Source organism: Neodiprion pinetum, chromosome 3 (assembly GCF_021155775.2).
Source record: "Neodiprion pinetum isolate iyNeoPine1 chromosome 3, iyNeoPine1.2, whole genome shotgun sequence".
Taxonomy (NCBI): Eukaryota; Metazoa; Arthropoda; class Insecta; order Hymenoptera; family Diprionidae; genus Neodiprion; species Neodiprion pinetum.
In genome coordinates, this window is record NC_060234.1 from 39,939,584 (window position 1) to 39,962,701 (window position 23,118).

Consider the following 23,118-nt stretch of genomic DNA (forward strand, 5'->3'; position numbering starts at 1 on the left):
TTTTTTCGATTATAATTCTGTACGTCACTGCAAAATAAAAAATAGTTGAAAAGCAAAATAATGTGATTTATAAGTTTATTCCGCACATGAAATTTTATAACCGTGCAGACGAGTGAGATCTAATGAAATACCTTGTACCGTTGCTGATGCGTAATCACGAGGCGTGAGAATTTAGCACACCTACTACGTGATATAATGACGTATACGCGAAATATTCGACGCGTTACGCAGGAAGTTTTCGGCCGAATAAAACCGCTGATACATACCGAATCATTTAAGCAAATTTTAAAATCCTCTACACTTGACTTGTTCGCCGAATGCGACGAGTACTTATCTTATATACCTTCGTGAAATAAAAATTTCCGAGATCTGGATAGGTACGCGCTATATAATACACGAGCAGCAATTTCCTGTGCCGTATCGTACGAGTTAAGCCCACTTCACGTGAACTGTTTAGGTCCTTTTTAGTCGGTCGTAGCGAACGTCCATAGTGTGAGTATCGGTATATCAGGTTGCGCAAACAGGCCTTATCTCACCGTAGAAGAGAGTCACATGGCACTTATAATATTATATGTATCCAGTATGTGAAATTTTCTTTTTTTTTTTTACTTTTTACGGCTGTACAACCCTTGCCTGCACGTTTCCCCTGATTCTTGCTTAAATATTTGAGAGCCACGCGGCAGCCTTATCAAAAGCAATTCCCGCGAGAACCACACGGCATCCTTTTACAGTTCAGACTCATAGACAGGTTCCGCACCTGCCTTGTTTAATTACAGAACGAGCATTGTCTTTTTCTTCATTCTGGATTTCTTCATTTTTTAAACGACGATGCAAGTAAGGAGTCGTGCTGATGATCCTTGTACTGTTTTACGAGTCGCATTAAAATCCAATTTTGCGACGAGCCATTCCACGGACCAAGAAAGAACCCCCGGTATACGTATAGGTAATTTTAAATCGTAATCTGTCTGGGACAATCTCAAATTGCACGTTAAATTATCTTCACGCTAGTTACGTGCTTCAATTTTAAACCCGAAATTCTAGCGTAATCCCTGAAAAAGCCTTGAATACTTACAATATTATGCGTATTGCATAAGGGAGGATGTTGTGTGGTAATGATTACAAAAATGCAAAAATGTCATTTATTTGGCAAACTACAATATTGTGTTATAATAGAATATCGGCATCTTCAGAACGTTTCATGTAACGTATATTAATAATTCTCCGTACGTTCTATCCCTTTCATAATATCCTGATCGATAAACCACTTGTACAATTTAAAGACCTAAATTTAATGTTAACATTCTGTTGGCTTTGATACCTATCTCCAGAACTTGTCAAAAGTCTAAATTGTTATTAAAAGGTCTGCAGGAATGTCCTTTGGTTAACTGCATCGTCACTTTACCGAAGGTTGAACGATTTTAGTGGCAGATAGAGTCATTACTACATCAACGGTCACTCATCTCAATGTTATCTACATGTATGCATGCATCAAGTTAATTTTATTACCCACAGGGCGTAAAAACTACAATTATACAGTACAAGCCACACTCGTCAAATGACCATACTAAACACTGTGTACTCGACATTCCAATTTTGATAAGCATCGCGGTCTTAATAACCAAAGGTGATATCGTTCCGTAATTACTTTTGTGGATTTAAAAGAATGTTTCGTTGGAATAGTTCAGTTCAATTTGTTACTCCACAAAAACATGGAGATCTTGTTTGCTCGGAAACGAAATATAGAAACGATGCGCCGGTTTCGCATTTAGTTTTGCAGACTGGTAACAATCCCGAATGTCATAATTTGTGAGTATCCCCTATTGCGCACAGAGACCAGCTGGTCCCATGACGAATTTAATGCCCTCTCAATTAGTTGGCTCCAAGTAAGGCATGCGACGTAAATTTTGAAACTCTTCATAAATGCAGAGGGCGTGCAGCTGCGCTCAAGTTTTTTGGTGTCATTGGCGTTACTGCATAAGCGACGCGTGTGGCAACGCCAAGATAAGATCAGGCTGCTCTTATGTGGTCTCATAGAGTTCGCCCTGCATGCTCCCGCATCTCTCTTACGATGTTTCGACCGAATCCGTCACTCGACCGTCACTTTATCCTACACGTCTCTCGTGTCACGGCCCTAGTTCTGTTAATTAGACAATTATATCATCAGAACGTTAGAACGGTACCACATTTCATACCAATTCACGGTCACTTATTACGTTCCGCATACACGTATACTTTCATGCCTCGATGTAATAATAATCATGTCCCAGAGACAAGCATCCTCCAATGGCAGCTTCGAGCCTTTGCTTCACGTTCTTGTGTATCATCCGGTTTTCCTGCTTGCACTTGAAACTGAGCATGTCTGGAAGATCATCCGATTCAGTATGCATCTGAGAACTAAAATGGAGGAATGACGTCGCGGTCGCGCGGTTCAAATTACTGGAATCAAGACGGAAATTGCCAGATGCTCGTATACTAGAATTCCTGTACTTACCGGACAGTAACCACTGAACTATTCACGTCAGGGTATTTCGACACTAATTTCCGTAATTCACAAAGTGAAAACGTCGCAGCATCAGTCTCTGGCCTTAATTTCATCGTACAAAAGCGTAGCGAAAGCAATGATTCTTATCTTCTTTCCTACATCAAGAATAGTACCTTCAGAGAGAATAACTTCCGTGAAAAAATTTGCGTAACCCAATAATGCCTGATGTCGAACAGGGACGTTCTTCAGTTTGTTTCAACGATCTACCCAAAACTAATACCGAAACGAGCGAACTGCGACGTCCAACAAAGGTATAACAGTAACGATTCATGTTCGGGATTTCCATAGTTTAATTGACGTAAAAGTGCGGGTTCCCCTTCGCAATGATGCACGTTCATACCGTATGCAGATTACGAGGTAATAGCCAGAGAGAGAGAGAGAGAGAGAGAGAGAGAGAGAGAGAGAGAGAGAGAGAGAGTAGACAGCGCGTCTAGACGGCCGTTCATAGCTGGGGGTCAGTATTTGTACGAGGGGAATTCGGTAGTGTGTGCGAGTATTCATTTGCGTGGGTGCAAAAGCGTGGGTGTGTCCGTGCCGGACATACCGGACATAGGACACAGGGCACGAGGGGCGATCAGATAGGGAGATGCATGTGGGTGGAAGCTTCCTCCGGAATCCGGTGTGAAACCCGGCTGATGTATGTGAGTTCATGAATTCGTTGCGATAAAACTTTCGTCCCGACAAAGGAAGCCCGATCATGGGTGATCAACGAGGAAGTCGCGGGAGAAAAATACAGGCGACATCCTCCGGTCGGGATTAAAGCTGTTTAAATCCGCAGGATGTTCACCGTTTGTTGATAGTTCCTGAAGTGTTTTTTTTTCTCAACCATTTCATACTCGACTTGGTCGAATTTGGTGCAGTGTACGGCGAACGAGGTATTGCTGGCTTCGAATTTTTTTCAGTTCTATGTCGGGAGAACGGGACTGCAATGCACTGCAGTTTGCTTCCGGGTCTGCGATTCTCGAGCAGTATAATCAGCCCATTCGAACGAAGAAGCTACATCACGGACTGTAAACAAACCGCAACGGGCGCCTAACGGATCTGCTCAATCTGACAATGAGCATGATTTGCTGTGTGGTTTGTACTGGTTCACGAACATCTGCAGTGCACCTATTCATACTTGACACGGAGAGGAACCGGTGTGTTTACGGAATTGGTGTTGGTAGGGTTGATCTGCCACAACGATAAACTGGATACATTTCATTTCAATTTATAGTACGGAAAAAAGTGAAATATCTGACAAGTGTAACAGATCAAAAAGCGATTTCAGGTATATTAGGTCGAATTTTAGTGTATAACACCTAGGTTGATGAAACTGCTCAGATAAGCGGTAGCCGATGACACGCTCATGAATGAATTAGGTGATTTACCGCCTCTGATAGAGCGATCCGATTATACGTAAGGACTCATTGATAATCGGTACCAACGACAGCGGTAATCACCGTATGGATGCGAAGCTTGTTTTAACGAAGGAAGGGTGTGTAATAACGATGACCACTAAGCTAAAAATAATCGATGCATCGATTAATCGAACACGACTCGATTGAATTGGCAAAAATGAATCAATTAATGGATTGTTTCATATTATTTTGAAACGGTGAATTTAAAAGTAAGGTTTGGTAAATTTCAGTATGTAATCTTAATAGCGGAAAAGTTTTCTTACGATTTATAGTTTCATTAAAAATATTTTTCAGTTTCACGTATAAATTTACCGTATCAAATAGGTACTCAGTAAGACGATGATACTGATCGATATTTTAATCACACGAATCGATATTGTACTGTGTCGTTGACGTGAGTAAAAAACAAAAACCGATTTTGAGTAAAAATAATCGATTCTACTCGATTAATCGGGGAAAAACGACCGATTTTATCGAAAATTGATTATTTTTGGTCGTTCTTAAGTGAGCAAGTCCCGTATTTTTCTGCAGATGTGGAACTTCGAATTTGACCGAGTTATACTTCAGCGACTGACTAATCACTGAAATGGCTTCCGCATCGGTTATGCGGACATGAACGTGTATCTACACGTGTACACGTGGGACTAATTGGCAGCTGAAGGATACGTTATTACGAAAGATCTGGTGGGGCTGCCGGGAGTAGCTGGTTGCGCTTTGATATCGCACTGGTGTTACCCACTTGCGTAACAGCGATGCAGCGAGCGTGGAATTGGAGAAATGGAATCGCGAGACAGCGCCGCAGTTGTATTGCAGATTCTTCCTTTTTAAAGCGGTGTAACGCGAACTGCACGGCTTTTACTCGCGTTTTTCATATTATATATCGCCGTTGATCACGCGCAGGTGTTAATATTGGTAGGTAAACATATACGCTGCAGTTAATGCGGTAGGTCGTATAAATGCCGCCTGTCGAGATATCTCCATCTTGCAAATTATGCCGCCTTCTAGTACCCGTTGCGCAATCATTACGTACAGTATCCGTACATCGATCATACATTTCTTACGGATTCTTTTACGATCTGATTGGTCAGTGGCTGGGCTCACAGTAACGTACGTGGAAATCTACGCTGTGTTTATTCTTAAATTGCATTTTTCGCGTTGAGGTGACAGGAATTGATTCGACTCACTGGACGATTATACCAGCATAGAGATAAACGTTCGAAGGCTTTTTGCTAGCGAGATAATCACATCAACGACGCACTAGAATGGCTTCAACGTCGCGATCTTGCAGAAACGAATGAGCTTATAGCTTGCAGTCAAGCCGGAAGTCACTGAACTAAGCTGGTAAATTGTTGAAATCCGTCTATCGCTGCCTTGATTTTTTCATTTCCGAATGAAACTTAGTGCTTATTTTATTCGTGAGGTGTATGAATAAGCTGTTTTCGTATCAAGGGCGTAAAGTGTTATGCCCGTGATGCGAACAATATTTTTCGTTTTAAGTACGCGTAAGACGGGATTGAAAGATCCGGGCACCAGCGTAAAATCCCGTTTTCGGCCGACTATGACGAAAATCTCTAGTGTTGGTTCGTCGTTTCGTAATCGTGTATAAGTTAGATTTCGTGAAAATTTAAAGAGTGTAGCGATTGCGGAGATAGGAGAAGCAAATCATTCCCATTGTTGCGAGTCCGTATAGAAAGTTGTAGCAACGTAGTATCGTAATTACACACGTTGGTTGCTCGGTCTGCTTTCGCTCTTCCGTTGTGAAATGAAACTTCTTCTTCTTCTTCTTCTTATTCATCTTCTGCTCGACAATGCGAATGTTTGTGGATATAAGCAAGTACTAACAGAGAGGATCGCGGTTTTTTCTCTCAACATTTTCGATCTCGCTGTCTATGCGAGATTTTGTATAAGATAAGAATGTGTTTAATCGTCGGACCAAACCAAAAGAAAATTGTACGAGTGCGGTAAAAGTGAGTCTTATTTTACGGAGATTCACGCACATTATGCGTTGCCAAATCTAATATAATACGGATAATATAGCGATGCTTTCGAATGATCATAATATTTCTATTTATTTTATTTAAACAATGATTAAATGAAACATGTGAATTCGAATTATTCTTCCATTTCCGAATACCGGGGACGCATGTTTGCGTTCAGCAATTCTTTGACCTTTGCAATATTTCTTTCAATATTATCTTTTACAATTTTTGTTATGTTACCGTCAACTTTCGGCAGTAGTTTACCCTTCCTTATTGACATTTCGATTTTTTGAGCCAATTCGACGTCTCGGTCACCAGAGATGAAATTCGTTACCTGACAATCCACCTCGCCACCCAATCTCCCGGTTCTTCCGCACCTGTGAAACGAAAACAAAAGTACAACGAGAATCAATGTTTCATAGGTAGAATCGGCGTTTTTGTCAGATCGACCAGCAGCGAATAAACCGATGACCCTTAAAACATTAAATTACAAATTTTCTACTTTCAAGTCATTTCGAAAACTCGAAATTTTATTTATAGAATTTCTCATCGTTCAATTAACGCTCACCTGTGAATGTAATCGGCCGTGTGAAGGGGAAAGTCGAAATTAACGACGTGCTTAACCGTCGTGGTGTCAAGTCCCCTGGAACAAGCATCAGTCGTAACGAGAACAGTGGTGTGACCCCTTTGAAATTCAGCAAATCTATCTAACCGTACTCTCGCTGGTAAGGTGCCGTGAGTGTAGGAGCAGTTCACACTCATTTCGCTCAAGAACAGGTATAACCATTCGCAAGACTTTACGGTGTTGCAAAAAATCAGTGTTTGACGTTTCTTCTCCGAATTTTTTTTAGCAATTTTCAACACTTCGCCTGAACGAGACGAGTGGCTAACTCTAATGAACTTTTGCCGTACTTGGGGTAAAATCCGGTGCAGTTTATCCGTCGTCAGACGAACAAGGGAATTGGTCTGTAAAGCAAGTGGTCTTATTTAAAATTTTTCCCATGAGTTTTGATAGTAAAAAACAGATCAGACGATATTCTCACGTCAACGATTGCCTCCAATGTCGCAGGTATCTCTGTCGGCATCGTTGCTGACACCAGGGTCAATTGGGCGGTACTTGGTAATTCACTTGAAGTTCCCATACCAGGTGAGTCGAACTGTAAATGTCAAGTGTTCTGAGTTACATAATTAATAGATGTGAAAAGGGCATGCCATTTCGATTGAACTGAAGATTATACATGGTGTGACTTACAGTGATTTTCTTCAAATAGTGACGAAGTTTTTCCGTGAAGCTATCATCGAGCAAGGTGTCAGCCTCGTCGAGTACCATGTGCCGTATGGATGAGGTCTTCTGTATACATGTAGTTGTGAATTTACTAATAATTCCAAGAGATCCGATCAACAGATCGACTTCATCCACTACAGGATTAAGCATTTTCTTTTTCGTGTGTCCACCGATTAATACCTGTATCTTGATATCCGTATCGGCAGACATTTTCTTTGCAACTATCTGCAAGAGTTAACAACTGAATCAGTGCAGTTTTGTCAAATTTGTATTTCAGCTATTAAACACATGCTTCTCAGCCAATAACTTGTCGTATGAATATGAAATTTGAAGAGAATGAAATAGATAAATCTCTTGAAAGTCAACAAACCCCGATCTGTTGCGCTAAGTCTCTTGACGGTACTATGATCACTCCTAATGGCTCGTTCACGCTGCGAATTGCCAGCTTTTTCCAATGGGTTATTTGTTGGAGCATAGGAAGCAGGTAGGCCAGTGTTTTGCCACATCCTGTTTCTGCAGCTATGACGCAATTCTTTCTGGACAGCAAAATAGGGATGGCCTTATTCTGAATTTCCGAGGGATTATCGATATAATTTGTTCTTAGATTCTCGATCAGCTGTTTGTTCAAGCCCAACTCCTCAAACGACGCTAACTCCGTATTGTCAAGTGCGGGCTCAGGCTGCTTTGGAAACATAATTAATGCATTGGTATACATTTTTGAATAATACGCAAGACGTCTGTTTTTTCATTTAATTACTTTGCATTTTTTACAAAGGATATTCATCGCTGTTGTATGTACGTACAACATAATCTGGATAAACGACAAAATAGTCACCAACGGATTTGTTATGGCGCCATCCCTTGGATGCCAGTGGTATTGGTTTAAATTTCTCGTAAGTTCGACCGGCAGTATAATTGAGAGATTCGTTCTTACACTTTATTACTATAGGTGGTCGTCGCTTTGGTTGGATTTTTTCTGAAAATGGAATTTCCAGCGCGACCGCCGGACTCTGAAACGATTCATGAACATTTACGGATAGATAATGACCGCTCGGAGGCCCCGTGTAGAATAAGATTTATTGATGTGATAATAGAACAGGTTAGATTAGGTTAGGTTTGACTTACCGCATGTTTTCTGAGGATAGAAGTGAACGAATTTATCGTGTGATTCAGCGACCCGCGGCATGAGTTGTGAAGTAAACAGAACATTTCAAGTCCTGGTTAAGTTAGATTCTTTTCAATGTGTTGCATTTCTTCGTCATTTCATCATATAACCTATTTTTTTAACCAATGTAGACATTCGATTCTCGATGTGCACGAAATCTCCGTACCATCTTTCAACTAACTCTGAAACCTCTGAAGTCCGACCAAAGTCGACATGTGACTCTTGAATTGGACGATTGGTAGCAGCACTGTCTGATGTTACAAAAGGCGTTACATCATACATACCTATATTCCATGACTAGAAAAGTCACGTTCGAAATCTGAGAAACGTGATCGAGCTACGATAGGTGCTACGACTGTGCTCCGTCGGTAAAAAATATACGTCGACCGCTAAACGACACTCGGACAAGACCGTCTAATGGTAACCGTTGACTAAAGTGGTATCTTCACATTTTGTTTGCACGAGCAATTCGCTTGAAATAATTTTATTTTTCAGACAAGTCTTTTTTTTAAATACAAAATCGCTTTCAGAAATGAATATGAATCATTAAATAATTGTACCTAGTGAAATATTGTTATCGGTACATCGAGTCTTCTTGCAATTATTGGCAAATAGACGAATATGATATCTTCATAGGACAAAACACGCTTGATTTCAATTACGCACGAATGTTTGAAATTGAGTTGAATATCGACATTTTTTTGTAATTTCAATTTATCACGTATACAAAGCGATAACTAGGTCATTATTGGTCTATGTATTTACTTATTATGTTGTATTTTTGGGTAAAGACCGATTTAGTAACAATTGCTCACATGGATCCACGGCCACCGAATGACAAGTTTATACAATTATTACATTTTCACTGTTCAAATAATTATGAAAATGTTGTCAATAAAGGGCAGTTCAAACTTGATTGGATTAATTTAATTCATGTAATAATGTATATACGTATATTTATCGTACATTAATGTGGCTGATGTACAATTATACATATAAAATAACTTATTACAACAAATAATATAGGATTTCAAAAATATATCTGTACATGCCACTGATTATACATGTAAGAGCATGAGAACACCGTGCAGTCGTATTAATACGAGCAATGCTGTAGTATTACACGCGAGTATATTAATATGAGATTAGTTAGCCAACAATTTTTTCGACAACCTTTCTTCGTCGTAAAGGGAAAACAATAAATAGAAAAATATATAAGGAAATACAAGGGGAGGAAAAATAATCGATGTACAATATATATATATATTTATATTTATCGTATATGCTATCTTTTCTTACGATTATTGCACAGACAATGCTGATTATTGCTTATTATTTAAAGATTGATCATTGATTGACACATCGAGACACTTATGTATTAGTACGAAATAAGTAATTGCAGTTTACATGATCTCCGGATATACAAAACGAGGGGATGCCACCGCTCGCGTATCTGGTATAATACATAACAGGAGCACGAAAATATGTATACGTTTCATCGTCATCCTCCATCGTCATACTGGTCAATAAATTTCATTTACCCTTACCTAATATGTAGATGTAACATACGTATATGTATATGTATACAGAGGGACCACGTGATATCACGCCAATGCAGGTACTAGAGAGGGAGCTCTGAACACTTTGGCTCTGGGCCCGCAGAATTATTTCACCAAATATTACACGCTCGATTTACTGAGCCCGATGATCCCACATGCAGCTGCATATCCTACAATCCCCAGGCGACGACTAGATACAAGATTATTATGATTGACAGTAAACGGCTTACAGTCGGATTTCGAACAGATGCAACTGTTTGTACATTGGCCCCCAAAATATTATGCCCAAAACGGCAATCTTTCCCGTTTCTTCAACCACGCTGTGTATTTTTAAAGGAAGGATTTATTACATATGGATATTTTAGTCAAGGAACAATTGATAATACGACGAATACAAAACTATTGTAGGTATCTATGACAAACTATTCCAGGGCAACGAGGTTGTAGCAGAGAAATTTCGATTTTTTGCTTTGCTTGCAAGTTCACCATATAACTAATATACACGACAGCTTGGTCACTTCAAAAACGATTTAATATTCTTTCGGTAAATTGATTCTACTATGCGTTGAACGCAGAAATTTTTATATCAGGTTCATGTTCAGTGACCCCAAGGATATAAACCGTGAAAATGACTCTGCTGCAAGTCGCTTCCGGATAGCGAAGGAATCGATTAATAAATTGCATTCGCATCTTCTATTGTTCATATAAATAGTCGAAACAAATCTACCGCAAGGTGCAAGAATTTATCTATTTTACCGTTGTCCTTTCTACACTTCCGTAAACTCAACACACCGTCTAACATGCGTCTAGCTTTATTTTTCCGTGCCATTAGACACCGTTATCTCACCTTTCCCATATTCACCTAGATAAAAAGTTCCCGCCGTCCGAGGTTCTGCGGGAACAGGATGTCTCGACGAACGCCACTCATACAGGTGTACACCAACCGTTTCCTCCACTCATTAATTACTCGTTAGATACATATATTTCTGCGGGACCTAATTGGCACACGACTATAAGGAACACACAGATTAGGATCTAGGTGGATCCCTCGTTACCGTTTGTCTCGGCCACCCGCCGTTGACCTTCGACCTCGGAGGATCCGGGATGATGAAGAACGACCTCCTGTAAAGCTTTCGCGATTACTTTAGGGCTGTGATGATCCGGGGTGGAGTGGAGTGAGAGAAACCCGGAACCGTTTCCACCGATAGGAGATTCGGAATTCGAGTCACTGACCGGGTCACTGGACACGATCAAGGGTACGGTCAGACCCGATTCTGGCCTGATACCGGACCCCTCAATTTCCGGACTTACATCATCGTTCCGGTGGCAGTCTCCCGGTGATTGCTCGCCGAAGAGCATCCTCAAGTCGCTGCCCAGCCAGCTGTTTGGACTTACGTCAGAGACAGCTGGGATGGTCAACGGCAGGGTTTCCGGTGGTTTTCTCCCTCTCGCACTGTTCGCCAGCTCGCTGAGGGGGATCCCGACCTCGGACGTCGCCCAGACGTCGCAGTTTGGACTGAGCGAAACACCCCGTGGAATCTGGGTCGGCTTAGGGCTGGTGGCCGCGACTTCCATGGACCGCCATCGTTGCGGTTGGTCAGGGCTAAGGGTGGAAATGGTGCCGAGGCTATTGGCCGGGACAATGCGATGCGGGAACCGAGGGGAGCCTCGGATTTTTTCCCGCGAAGACGACTGGCTCGCGCTGGAATCTGCGGAATTTGAGCTTTGGTCAGTGCGTCTGCCGCCTCTCGCCTCTTCGCGGCAAATCCGACGATGCACTTACGTGGCGGAAGCGTGAAGTTCACCCTTGGCTCGCTGCACTCCTTCCGCTGGAGGCCCAGGCTCAATCTTCGGTCTTCCTCGCTGGTTATGCTGATTATAGGACCGGAACCGCACCGAGGATGCGGTGGTCGAGTTCCTTGGGTGTCCACCTGACAAGTTGACGCGGCCTTCGTACCCGGAACCAAACCAGCGATGTACCCCATGTGGACACGCAACGCCGAGGCAACCCCTGAATCGCGTTAATAACTGTCGTTAGGTAATCACCTTCTCGAGCAATTTAACCCTTTTCGGTAAGCTCGTGGGCTTACAGTTATATAGGGTGGGTTTTATGGGAGGTTAAATCGTTGCTTTGGATGCTTGGGGCTGACTAATTACGAACCTCATCTTGAAATTATCGCGACGCTCAAAACGGCGGAGTGCTGAATGGTTTGGATTTCACCGTTTCGAAAGTTTGCAATCGTTGCAATTATAGTTGTTCTGGATTCATAGTTCAATATTTCACAGTCTTACATCCGATACGTAACGAGTGTTGGTAACTCCAGCGAAAATCGCGCGTGTTCTCGTATTCGCTGTTTTTGAATTCCCGATTTTAGCCTCAAATACGAAAACAACAATCTGCGATCATCATGGACTACAAATCACCGAAATTTTGTCAAATGTACGGCCAAGGTCCGTTCGCGATGGTTTAAATAAGACGCAGCTCGTGCACCGAGACAGTTTGTATATTGTACCTAAATACCCAGTTGCAATAGTTAAACCTGCAGGGTACCGGTAACAACTTACTTTAGGTCGTGTTCATAATCGTTTGCCTAAGTGTTATGCATGCGAAGTCTTATAGCCTCCTATTAAATAAATATGCTGGGTAACCCGGGTATATACGAGGATAGTTAATGTAATCGTCGAAAACTCTGATATTATACCGGGTTAAACCGGTTCTTGAAGCTGTCTAATACCCTTGTAATGAGTCCAGAAATTTAACTCGAGTGAAACTGCAACGAAGTAGTTATGCGCGCAATAATATCTATGTCATACGAGAGAGAATAATATGAGAAGAGTAACTGTAAAAAAAATATATATATAAAAAAAAAACGTAAAACATGTCATGTACAATTATTCCAAATAAGCAAAGGATCGAGCCCTGCGTATTATCTTTTTAATCAATACTTCTCAATCACTAATAAGAGTAAAATGCATCGACTGTATAACTGATAGCGAAAAAGAAACGGAGTCTTGCACCGCAAAAGCGTCGGTCTCAGGGGACGGCAGGCTTTCATAGTGCAGAAACTGAGCTACTGCCGACCTTTAGCCATGCATAAAACAAAGAAAATCCTCATCTAAATCCTTCTCCTTACCAATATTTCCGACATAATGCTCATATTCTCCCGGCTTACCACTCCATATGTATAATGGCTGGAAGTTTGCAGCGACTCGGGAGTCCTGACTAGGCTCACCGCACATAAACTCTGTCCCATTTCACGTACGTATGCAGTCTCTTTGTCTCCGTCGACTCCGTCGGTTTGTAAACAAGAATCACTCGGCAATATTGCAGAAATGTGAAGCATCTAAAGAGCCGCTGATTGGTAAGCGTGAAATTTATACCCATACAGCTACTTCGTGGCGACGTTTGAAAGGTCATGTGTCGTATGCACGTAAGCCAAACATGCAAGTTCCTGTTGCATTTCCTATTGGCATTTCGGAATCGACATCGCTGACCTAGTTCAGGGCTTACCATACTTGACGTGGGAACGAACACTTGAGATGAAACCACTGTGAAAGCGATTTGAGTCATTTCAAGTCCTGTCGAGTCGTTTGAATTGGGGTATCGAGTCAATGTCCGGACCATGGTTTGGGATGGGAACATGTTAAGGAGTCGTTCCCAAATAGTTTCTTACCGGTGAAGGAGGCGGTGGATGTTTTTCGGCTGTTGGGTCGACTGCCGAAGAGGCTGAAGAGTCTGTTGAAGACGCCCAGCCGGTTTGGTCCTTCCGTTTCTCTGCGCTGATGGAGCTTGTAGATGTCGGCGAGACTCCTCCGAGGGCCGTCCTCGAGATCCGGCTGACTGCTAAAGGCTACGGTTCCGCGGCGCATGCCTACGTTCACGGAGGAGGACGGGTACAATGTCGCGTTTTTTGGGAGAGGACTCACTTCTCGACGAGTGGTGAGAATTGGAGGACGGGGCACGGTTATTCGACAACGACTGATGGTCGTGAGACAGGCGAATCTTGCCTGGTGCAAACGGTATCATCGTCTATGGGTCGGCTCGGAGGCGTGCATTGACTCTATTATACACGCGGATCATTGATTCTCGGAGAATTTTACGATTCTGGCTATTTACATCTCAAACGGAAACTATACAGAGCTACGAGTATGCATATCAGGGTGGTTTTTGTTTAGTTTTCTTTTCTTTTCTTTCTCACGTACCTTTGGAAAAGTTAGATTTTAGCCTGAAGCAAAGCCTCGCGAAACCGAAACTCGATAGCAAAATTCTAAAAGATGACTCATCCGGTTTCGAGTTTTGCAAAGAATCCAACCGAAATGACTCAAAAAGTATACAAGTTGGGAAGCTGTAATTGGTTTCATTTGGTAGATAAACAAATTTTCTTCAAAAGTGGTGCCAACCACTATTCACCTAAAAGTTCATCTTGCTTAAGCATAATAAGCTTCTTCATTCATTCATTCAATCCACTCAACTTTAAACGTTCGTGTCGAATATAAGATGAGCATTTAGGTGTGTAAAAGTCCTGACCTTTTTTATAGAAAATTTTATTATATACAAAACGAAAGAAAAAAGAACTTCTCAACTTGTATAGTTTTCGAGATATTTGCGTTAGAGTGTTTGAAAAAATCAAGCCGAATGAGTCATCTTTTAGAATTTTGCTACCGAGTTCCGGTTTCAGGAGGCTTCGTTTGCGGCTAGAAACTAACTTTTCGAAGGGTGAGTAAGAAAAGAAAAGTTAAAAAACAAACCACCCTACTACATAGGTATGTATTTCTCTTCAGATTAATATATGTACACGGGTTATCTGTCTTGATACAAAGAGAGGTGGATTCGAGAAAGATAGCGAGAAGAAGAGAGAAATAGTGAATGAGAGGTAGAGAACAGGGTGAAAAGTTCTCGAAATTTATATACTAACGGCAACGGAGGTGGGTGACTGACGAGACTATTCATACGTTATTTATTCGTTTCTATAGGTGGTAGAAAACGAGAACGATATTGATAACAAACTATAAATAAATAATATGCACAAACACATGCAGTAATACGAAAATGTTCACCTTTTAGAGGTACCTGAACGGTGGAAACGACAGGGAGAATATAATTATTATCACGATAGAGGCTTTGAGAGGGTCCGTCATATATACGCGTTCGCAAAGGTACGTTTGAATAAAATTTCAGGCTTGAACATCGCTGCAATTACGTATGAGGGTGTTCTTTTTCATTTTCCCGTATATCCCTGGCTATTCCTACCAATTTGACAAACTCTGGGGAAATATCCACGGGCTTTCAGTCCCGTAGGAATATAAACCTGGACAAATAGATCGTTGACACAATGTCCAAATATTTTGTGAAAGTGTAACGTTTCGCATGGAAATTCGCAGTCGGAGATAAGAGAAAATTCTTCGTTCAATATTTCGTCACATCAATGCTACGAGAATGCTTGTATCGGTTCTGCACTTTTCTCAAACCTGCGAATACTGCACGGAGGGAAAAGGACATCCTACCGCTGACACCAAAATTTATAGAACGTGTCGTTGAGGCGGAAATTTATGAAAGGAACGACGAAATCTTGTCCGGTTCACTTAAACCTTTTCAAGCTTTGAGTATCGCATGGAATAGTGACTGTGCTTTTATCGTACAAGCGCGCGTTAGGCACTCGTTCACTCGGAACGGCTAAACGATTCGAATCCAAGGAAAATGAAAATGCAACTTCAAACGAAGGGGATGCGAGAAAGTGGCGCCCCGTTTTCGTCCTTGGTAGGCACATATGACGGACCTTTTTCAAGTACGTAACCACGAACGACGCGTGAATCTCTTACCGGACGGGTCGGCTGAAGGCCAACTTGCCCGCGGAATTACGGGCGGCAGAACACTCAGGAGGAGAAGGGGAAGTCCGCCCCCTATGCTCGGGTTTCTCTGAGGGATCGAAGCGTTTGAAGAAGCCTGGGAGGGACCCGGAGGTTCCTCGCCGAGCTGCTTTTCCAATCTCGCAAGCTCCAGTTCCAGTTGAGCCATCTCTTTGCGATACACTCGGTTTTGTACCTCGACTCGATACTGCAGCTCTCTGTGGAAAAATAGCGCGTACTTATTTCTCAGACTCGCTGGGTGGTTGGATTTTATTCCTTAGAGGAAATGTAAATCAACCCTTGAACTTCCATTCCCGCCTTCGACTGCGGGACGTTCATACAGGGATGAAATCGCACCTTCTGTCGTCCGTGACGAATCGCCTTGTGTTACACTCGATCTTCAGTCCCAAGCTCTGCACGACCGGATCCGCTCTTTCTCCGGCTAATATGTTCGCCAATTGAGGCAGAAAGAGGAGCGCCAGGGTTGAAGTCGTTGAGGCCAGAATTAAAGCCGTGATCGTGACAAAGGCCAGGGTTGCTCGGTCGGACATCAGATTGGCCAAAACCACTACGATCACGGAGGTAATAACCACAGAATAAACGCTCATCCCGATGTACTGAGAGTCGTTCAGTGCAGGAATTTTCACGTGTCTGAAAAGTTCGTTCGAAAGCTGTTGAAATACTTGCGATTCGTTGCCGCACCATTCTGACAGAGTATCGAAGTTGATCGTTTTCGAAAGAAGATCAGTTTCGCTGATACTTCACACGTATTTTGGTCAGTTCTTGAAGTGATTCTTCAATTGTTACTGAATTTCGCTGGTTGCAATCGAGTTCCAGTGGAGAGTTCCGTCAATGTTTCTCAACGGCTAAGCTGCACCCTTCATTGTGGATACCTTCTCTACAATTTACAAAATCTATGCATACCAATACCGATGGAACGGACTGTTATTACAACGTCCCAAACGAATTCACAACATTTTTTCCTCACGGTTTATATTGGATCAATCGTTTCTAGCTGTCTAAATATTGTCTAAAAAAAATGTTGTAACTTCGAAAAGCAGCATTACGTATTCTTTGAAGCGAAGAACACATCTTCGGCAATTGAGCTTCGAGAATCGTTTACAAAGGGTCCGTTTTCGACACGTCATGAATAAGAAATGGTGTTGAACAGAGAAAGCAGCGAGAAACAATTGACCCCGAGTATTCTTACGAGTCTTCTCATCGATGGTGAGAGTAGAAGTGGAGAGGATAAAGACCGGTGCATCATCTACCATAACGGCATTGAAATACAGTGTACAGAGAATGTGTGACAATTAAGGGTTGCACGGCATGCCGTTCATTGTCTTCCCGAACAAAGCGAAGCGTCTTGCGTCGAGAGGATCAGTTTGTCCAACTCGTTACAAAACTTCTGTCAGTATGCGGCTGTAACCATGAGGCACATTGTCTGGGTTGTTTGGAATACTGAATTTACAGACCTCGTTTCCCATGCCATGTAAACGCCGACGACAAGCAGAAGTCCCTTGTAAGCGTAGAGGGCTCCAAGCCAGCCGTTGGTGTGCTGGGACCGGCAGACTTCCACCTGGGTAAGATGGCCCGGAGTTAATTGGTGATCATTAGGGATAATTGTTTGGAGAAACCTGCGCGGAAGGCTTGCTTCGCCTCGGCGGTCCTGCCTCTCCTACCTGGGGCTGATAGACGACACCTCGATCCTGCGAGCTGATGTCCAGGGTGAGATTTCGCAAGTGTCGCTGCATCGGATCCAAGGTCACCCACAAGGTAACGACCAGTCCGTCAATCAGCAGCAGAACGAAGATCAGGCTTATCAGCTGCGTGTCTTGTAAAAGCTGGAAAATCGCGTGTTTTGCGACATCAGACACGATGGGTCGCAACAAGTTGGTCAACTTTACGGAGTATAATTACCATATACAAAGGTATAAAGAAACTCGAGAGGCTCGTCGGCAAGAATTGATAACCCGATCGGAGGACAGGAACAAAATTGATGCTTCTTTGAGGAGAAATAATTAAGTCTTCCAACCACATTTGCGGAATTCATTGCTTCGGAGATGAAAACATCTTTATGAATAACATTGTTATTCAGCGGATAAGAGGGTGAAATTTTGTAGGGTCGATCCTCTCGAATTTCCGTAACGGTTCGACCGGTGTGTACAATACGATTTAACTTGGTTTACCTTATTCTTAACAACGCCACTTCTGCTCCTCGTGAATATCCTGTGAACCCTGTAAGTCTTGGTGAACATCGAGCCAAAAGCGAGCGAAAATCCAGCTGACAATAGGTAGACCCTGGCCTGGATAAATACACCTAGATATACATGTATGTATATTTCTTTGTGAAAGCTGGATTATTGTTCGGCAACCGTTGCCGATTTTTTGTTATACCTACACGAGTGTAATGACGTACCGTGTGCGTTACGATTTCAAACGCAGTATCATCTGGTGATTAGAATATTCAATAGGATCTAACTCATTGGCCAATTTTCATTTCTTTCCAATTAGACAATATATGTATGCAGCATACGTAGAAAACAATGAAAGGTAATTACTGTCATATCACGCAGTATGAAAATGAAATGAATAAAACTAAATCCTGGTTCTTAATTGGCTTTTACCGACGTTTTGCAAAAATCCAGAGGCTATGGAAATATTCATGCAAATATTCAACTGCGTTTCAGTTTGAAGCGATAAAAAACTGATTGTTATTTTATTATCTTATCGACCTAACCTTTGTACCCCCTGCACACTCTTTTGAACGGTACTCATCTTCTGCCAAAACAGTTATTCAAACAATTCCTAACTTGTAAAAACTTGTCAAATCTATAATTAAACCGTAAAACGAGATTGCAGTTGGAAACGAATAATTAGGGAATAAAATACTGTATTTTAATTGACGTTTCACTCTGTATTACGGTTTACTCAATTCCCGAAAATCCTAAGGTTGCAACATCGTTATGATTTTTCCTAAACATTAATCGTCATTACAATACTAAGCGTTCACTTTCGGCTTAGTGTATCGGTTTAAAAAATATTTGGTAAACATAGACTTACGGTGCAGACTATCGGAAAGTATGCGTCACTGTCAGATAGGGTAGCATCGTCGAGTCCCAAGAGAATCACAGCTCCGTAGACGAGGGCGCAACCAACGGCAGCGATGTTATTCAGTTTCGGACTTGACAGTTTTATACTTCTGTTTCCACATAACGAGTCGCGTTTTATTTCATGAATTATCATTACACGTCGACAATAAAATGAACTCTTTCAGTCACGCAATTCTGTTTTTTTTTTTTTTTTTTTTTGTCACGGAAGTGTAATTATACGTTTCCTATGTAATTCTCGACGCTGAATGCAAATCTGATGTAAAAAATTTAATAAAACTAAGAACAACCCATAAAATGGCATGGAAACGAGGTGAATTATCAACATTGTTTCAGACAGTGTTCTTGAATGAGGTTTATATGAATATTTATTTTGAGACAGTGCGATTTTAGGCCGAGAATAGGTGCAACACTCAATACTATTTATATGCACCCCTGAGGAGGGTAAAGACTACCCCTATGCATTGAATTTTGTAAATCCAATGGCCATTCTGAGATCTCTGTTCGTCAACCAATGAATTCCAAGCGTTTTTAGTATACGTTTGTTACAAAACATCTCCGCTACCGAATGACATTGACGAAAATACATTTTTTTTTTTTGCATGTGTTTATTGATAAAAACTGACAGTGACTGAAAGGGTTGAAGAAAAAGAAAACAAGAACCGGACAGTAAAGGTTGCCCGAAATTCTAATTCCGTAAAACAGAAAGATTCGAAGTACAAAGAGGCAAAAAATGATTCGCATATATATTGCACGTTTTCAAGCAATTCTGTACGCTTATATTCTTAGTTGGGATCGTAATTTCGCTCAACCTTATTCAGCGCGTATAAAACTGCAAGGCTGCAAGTTTCTAGCTTACTTGTGCTTCCGGAAGTGGAGGTTGAAGGCGAGGAAGGCCAGGGCCAGGGTGGCACCGACGCTGGCGAGGCAAGCGACGGCGAGGAAAACTCCGGGGGCGACGGTAACTACCCTCAGTCTGAAATTGTGCCGAGATAAGGGGAATAATTATTTATATAGTCGATTCCGCACGCGGAGCTCAACAATTGGAATAAGTGTCAATTAAAAACTACTTCTTTTTTTCTTTTTTTCTTTTTTCATTGTAATCTGTATTATATTCAATGGTGTTTATTTTTTTTTTTTTTTTGTTTTTTTCATTTTGTTTCGTTGCTTTCGCTTTTGTATTCGTTTTGCTTCTTTCTCCGCCCATTCTTCCTTCCGTCATTAATCTCTCGACTCGACTACGTTCGCGTATCTTTCCCATTTTTCATATTCATTCTCCCTTCGTACCGGCAGACTCGGCGAGCTGCTGGCGGATGTTCACCTGGCCACTGCGGAGTTGCACAACCTGCGCAAGTCATCGTCAAACTTCCGTTCGTCGGTGTGTAGATGGCTATTCTTCTCAACGTGTGGCCTGGAAATTTTTCGTAAAATAAATCGTGAAATCAATGTCGAATCAAATTCAAAGTACGTCGATCAATTATCGTTACAGTTATCATCAGCAATACATGAACCGTTAATATTTAGCGCGTTGATTGGCTCGGGGCTGTGAAAATTGTCGACGATGAGAATATTTTTTAATTATTCAGCTCAGTGGAAGATGAAATTATTATCCATTTTCGCTTCATTTTTATTCGCGTATATCGAATCGGACGCGCAATATTTTCTCTTATATACGCAGTAAATTCGGTCCGTTATTAATCGAGGCACTGTAAAGGTTTGCCCGAAAAAAATTACCCCTCTGATTCTTAATCTAATTAGCGTTTAAATGTATAATATAGACGTATATTTTCCACTTCCTCACCGCATTTAGCAATACGACCGGCAATTTAGCAATACCTTGGCATATTTTTTAGGACAAGGAATCGAAAATGAAAGACTGGAAATACGTGACCCCTAAAAACAGGCGAATCGAACAATGCTACATTTCGCGATAGCAAACGTCGATCTTACGGAGTCTGCAGCACAAGCGCATACTTAAGTGTGTATTGTTTTTTATCCTCTTCTCATTTCTTTACATCCATTTTTTACGAACAGTGAACAACGCACGACGAGCTTCAACTTCTCTAGTGCGGCTGCTATTCGATCAAACGAATGTTTACGGCATGGTTAAGAGGGAAGTTTTGGGATGGAGCTAGCAATAAATGCGTGAAGTGGACCTACGCGTTAGTCTGAATAACCGTAAATTAATCTGTGCGTACCTACAATAACTTCGGTATAAATGATGGCTGTGTGAAAAGAAAAAGTGTAATGGAATTAGAAACAAACGTTTGGGTATCGATGCTTCGTTGCAAACCGTTTAAAAATGGTTTAATGTATACTAGATTTATTCGATTTTACTCGATTGTTCAAAATTTGGTTCATCTGTTCAACATCCTATTAGCAGTAGATTCACTGAAATGCTTCCTTTTCACCATGTTGACATTGTTGAAAATTTAATTTCACAACATTGCATCGATATTGATTACGTTCACGAAATGTCAATATCGAATTGACTAGTGAATAAAATGAGCTAATGTAGAGTGAAATCGAACGAAGCTACTAGACTTTTAACCATTTTCAAGCGATTTGAATCGAAGAATCGGTATCTAGGCTTTTATTTGCGATTCCAGCGTTTTTATTATTGTATTTATGAAAGTTTTTAGTAGCTCAGGAATGTAATACTTTTGATAAGCAATCAATTTACGACTATCACATTACGAAATTAATAAAAACTATCGATTTCAATCCGACCGACCGACAATCTTAAATCTGGGAGCTAATTCGTTCAAGCAGATAACGCGACAATACAACAGGTGAATATCACATTTAGATGACTTGAATAAGTTTTCCTGATCCAACGAGTGGAAGCATTAATCTCCAAGAAGCATGAATGTTTCATAAAGAACTTATAAAGACAGATGTGTATATATTCCCGATTATTTAGAAGACCTTCAATTATTGGATGTTATAATCGTTGGACCATAAGATAATTAGTGATAGATTGATTAGCGTTATAAATTATACAGCATTCTACGTGTTTGGCTGATTCACCCCTTTAACGATGCTTTCGCTTATCACTGCACTCCGCTATATGTTTTCTCCCCCATCGCGAGATGATTTACGTTTAAATCCGCGTTATAGCGTTGAGCGTAAAACCGTCGAGGACCACAAAATTTTCCTCAACAAACATCGATAATTTTGGTGATACTCGTATGCCAGATAGCAGGTGACAAGCTGTCGCATAGCATTTTTCCTCGTTTCAACTTACATACCTTTAGCCACTGAAGGGCAGAGAATTTCCAAGAAACGGAAAGTTAAGTTCCAAGTGTTAGGAGGGTTGGAAAAAACATAAAGAAGATTGGATACCGATGTTTGGCAGAGTGAGAATAACGAATTGTTCGACAAGGTGTGAATCCTGCTGATTGGATCGACTGAGACTTGCGGTTTCAAGATTCCTCTCCGTGCGTACCCGCATCAATTAATTTTATCAAAGAGTTTGGCAAAGGACGGTTTGCTGTATCTATTCTACCATAAAATGATGCAAACGAGATAGAGAGTGAGTGAGTTACCGATAGAGATAGAGAGGGATAAAGAAAGAGAGGGACAGAGAGAGAAATTAATCTAAACACAAACACGACGCGTTTCTTTGCTCATGGATGAAGTTTAATTAACCGCATCCCCGCATGAATTGGGTTCGCTGTCATTAGAGAATATCATAAAGCGCTGAATTTACCCGCCTGTAATCATCGACCTTGTCCCGAGATATTCGGAGGGTGTTTTATTTGTCTTTTTTATTTCGGTTCGTTAGGCATAATTTCCCAAGTTGCAAAAATGTACGATATTTCGTAACGATCAGTGGCCGGCCGTTTTTTGTATACAAAAGAAACTGAAGACGGATGGTGAGAAAAAAGACTCGCAGGGTTATCCTTTGAAATAAATTGACCGTTATAATTTAACCACCGCTTTAGCTGCTACATATCCCGCCATAATTTGGTCGGTCTACTCACAATTAGTCTCTTATCTTCTCCTCGGAGAGGCTTCCTCCAAATTTTCACATAGCCGACGGTTATATTCTAAGCCGCTTACGCGAGACTCCTTTCAATTCACGATACAGTGATCCTTTCATTACTTGCACATATTCTCGTAATCCGCGGACCATCGTGGGGATAGTTTTTTAATTATCCCTGCCCTTTTTCTCAGAGCTGAAAACTTGTTCATTTTTTCTTAATCTTAAGCCATGTTCGACTAGACA

At 41.4% G+C, this 23,118-nt stretch overlaps 2 protein-coding genes and 1 long non-coding RNA gene across 8 annotated transcripts in view; 1 reads left to right on the top strand and 2 right to left on the bottom strand.

The window, feature by feature from the left end:
* Positions 1-5,060: 5,060 nt before the first annotated feature.
* Positions 5,061-7,327, top strand: LOC124214048 (uncharacterized). Its single transcript, XR_006882056.2, has 4 exons — positions 5,061-5,283; positions 6,462-6,894; positions 6,991-7,068; positions 7,193-7,327. It is a non-coding gene; the product is annotated as an uncharacterized lncRNA (long non-coding RNA).
* Positions 5,993-8,569, bottom strand: Dbp21E2 (putative ATP-dependent RNA helicase Dbp21E2). 2 transcript variants are annotated; one of them, XM_046616015.2, is made up of 7 exons: positions 8,332-8,569; positions 8,010-8,216; positions 7,577-7,885; positions 7,174-7,431; positions 6,965-7,078; positions 6,490-6,887; positions 5,993-6,298 (listed from the first exon to the last, which is right to left on the bottom strand). In XM_046616015.2, the coding sequence occupies exons 1-7, from the start codon at positions 8,413-8,415 to the stop codon at positions 6,055-6,057; spliced, it is 1,614 nt and encodes a 537-aa protein (XP_046471971.1). In that variant the 5' UTR covers positions 8,416-8,569; the 3' UTR covers positions 5,993-6,054. The 2 variants fall into 2 exon arrangements, with proteins under 2 accessions (XP_046471971.1, XP_046471969.1); XM_046616013.2 differs by having other exon boundaries at positions 7,577-7,888.
* Positions 8,570-9,620: 1,051 nt separating this feature from the next.
* GABA-B-R3 (gamma-aminobutyric acid type B receptor subunit 3) overlaps positions 9,621-23,118 on the bottom strand; it is a 103,204-nt gene continuing 89,706 nt past the window's right edge. For 3 of the 5 annotated variants that reach the window (XM_046616010.2, XM_069134223.1, XM_046616009.2), the window contains 11 exons: positions 20,175-20,298; positions 19,747-19,863; positions 18,841-18,979; positions 17,967-18,083; positions 17,460-17,621; positions 17,253-17,356; positions 16,135-16,428; positions 15,751-15,995; positions 13,605-13,802; positions 11,714-11,941; positions 9,621-11,639 (listed from right to left, as the gene is read on the bottom strand). In XM_046616010.2, the coding sequence (XP_046471966.1) occupies positions 10,966-11,639; positions 11,714-11,941; positions 13,605-13,802; positions 15,751-15,995; positions 16,135-16,428; positions 17,253-17,356; positions 17,460-17,621; positions 17,967-18,083; positions 18,841-18,979; positions 19,747-19,863; positions 20,175-20,298 (2,402 nt within the window). In that variant the 3' untranslated portion in view covers positions 9,621-10,965. The other 2 variants (XM_046616011.2, XM_046616012.2) reach the window with 2 other exon arrangements.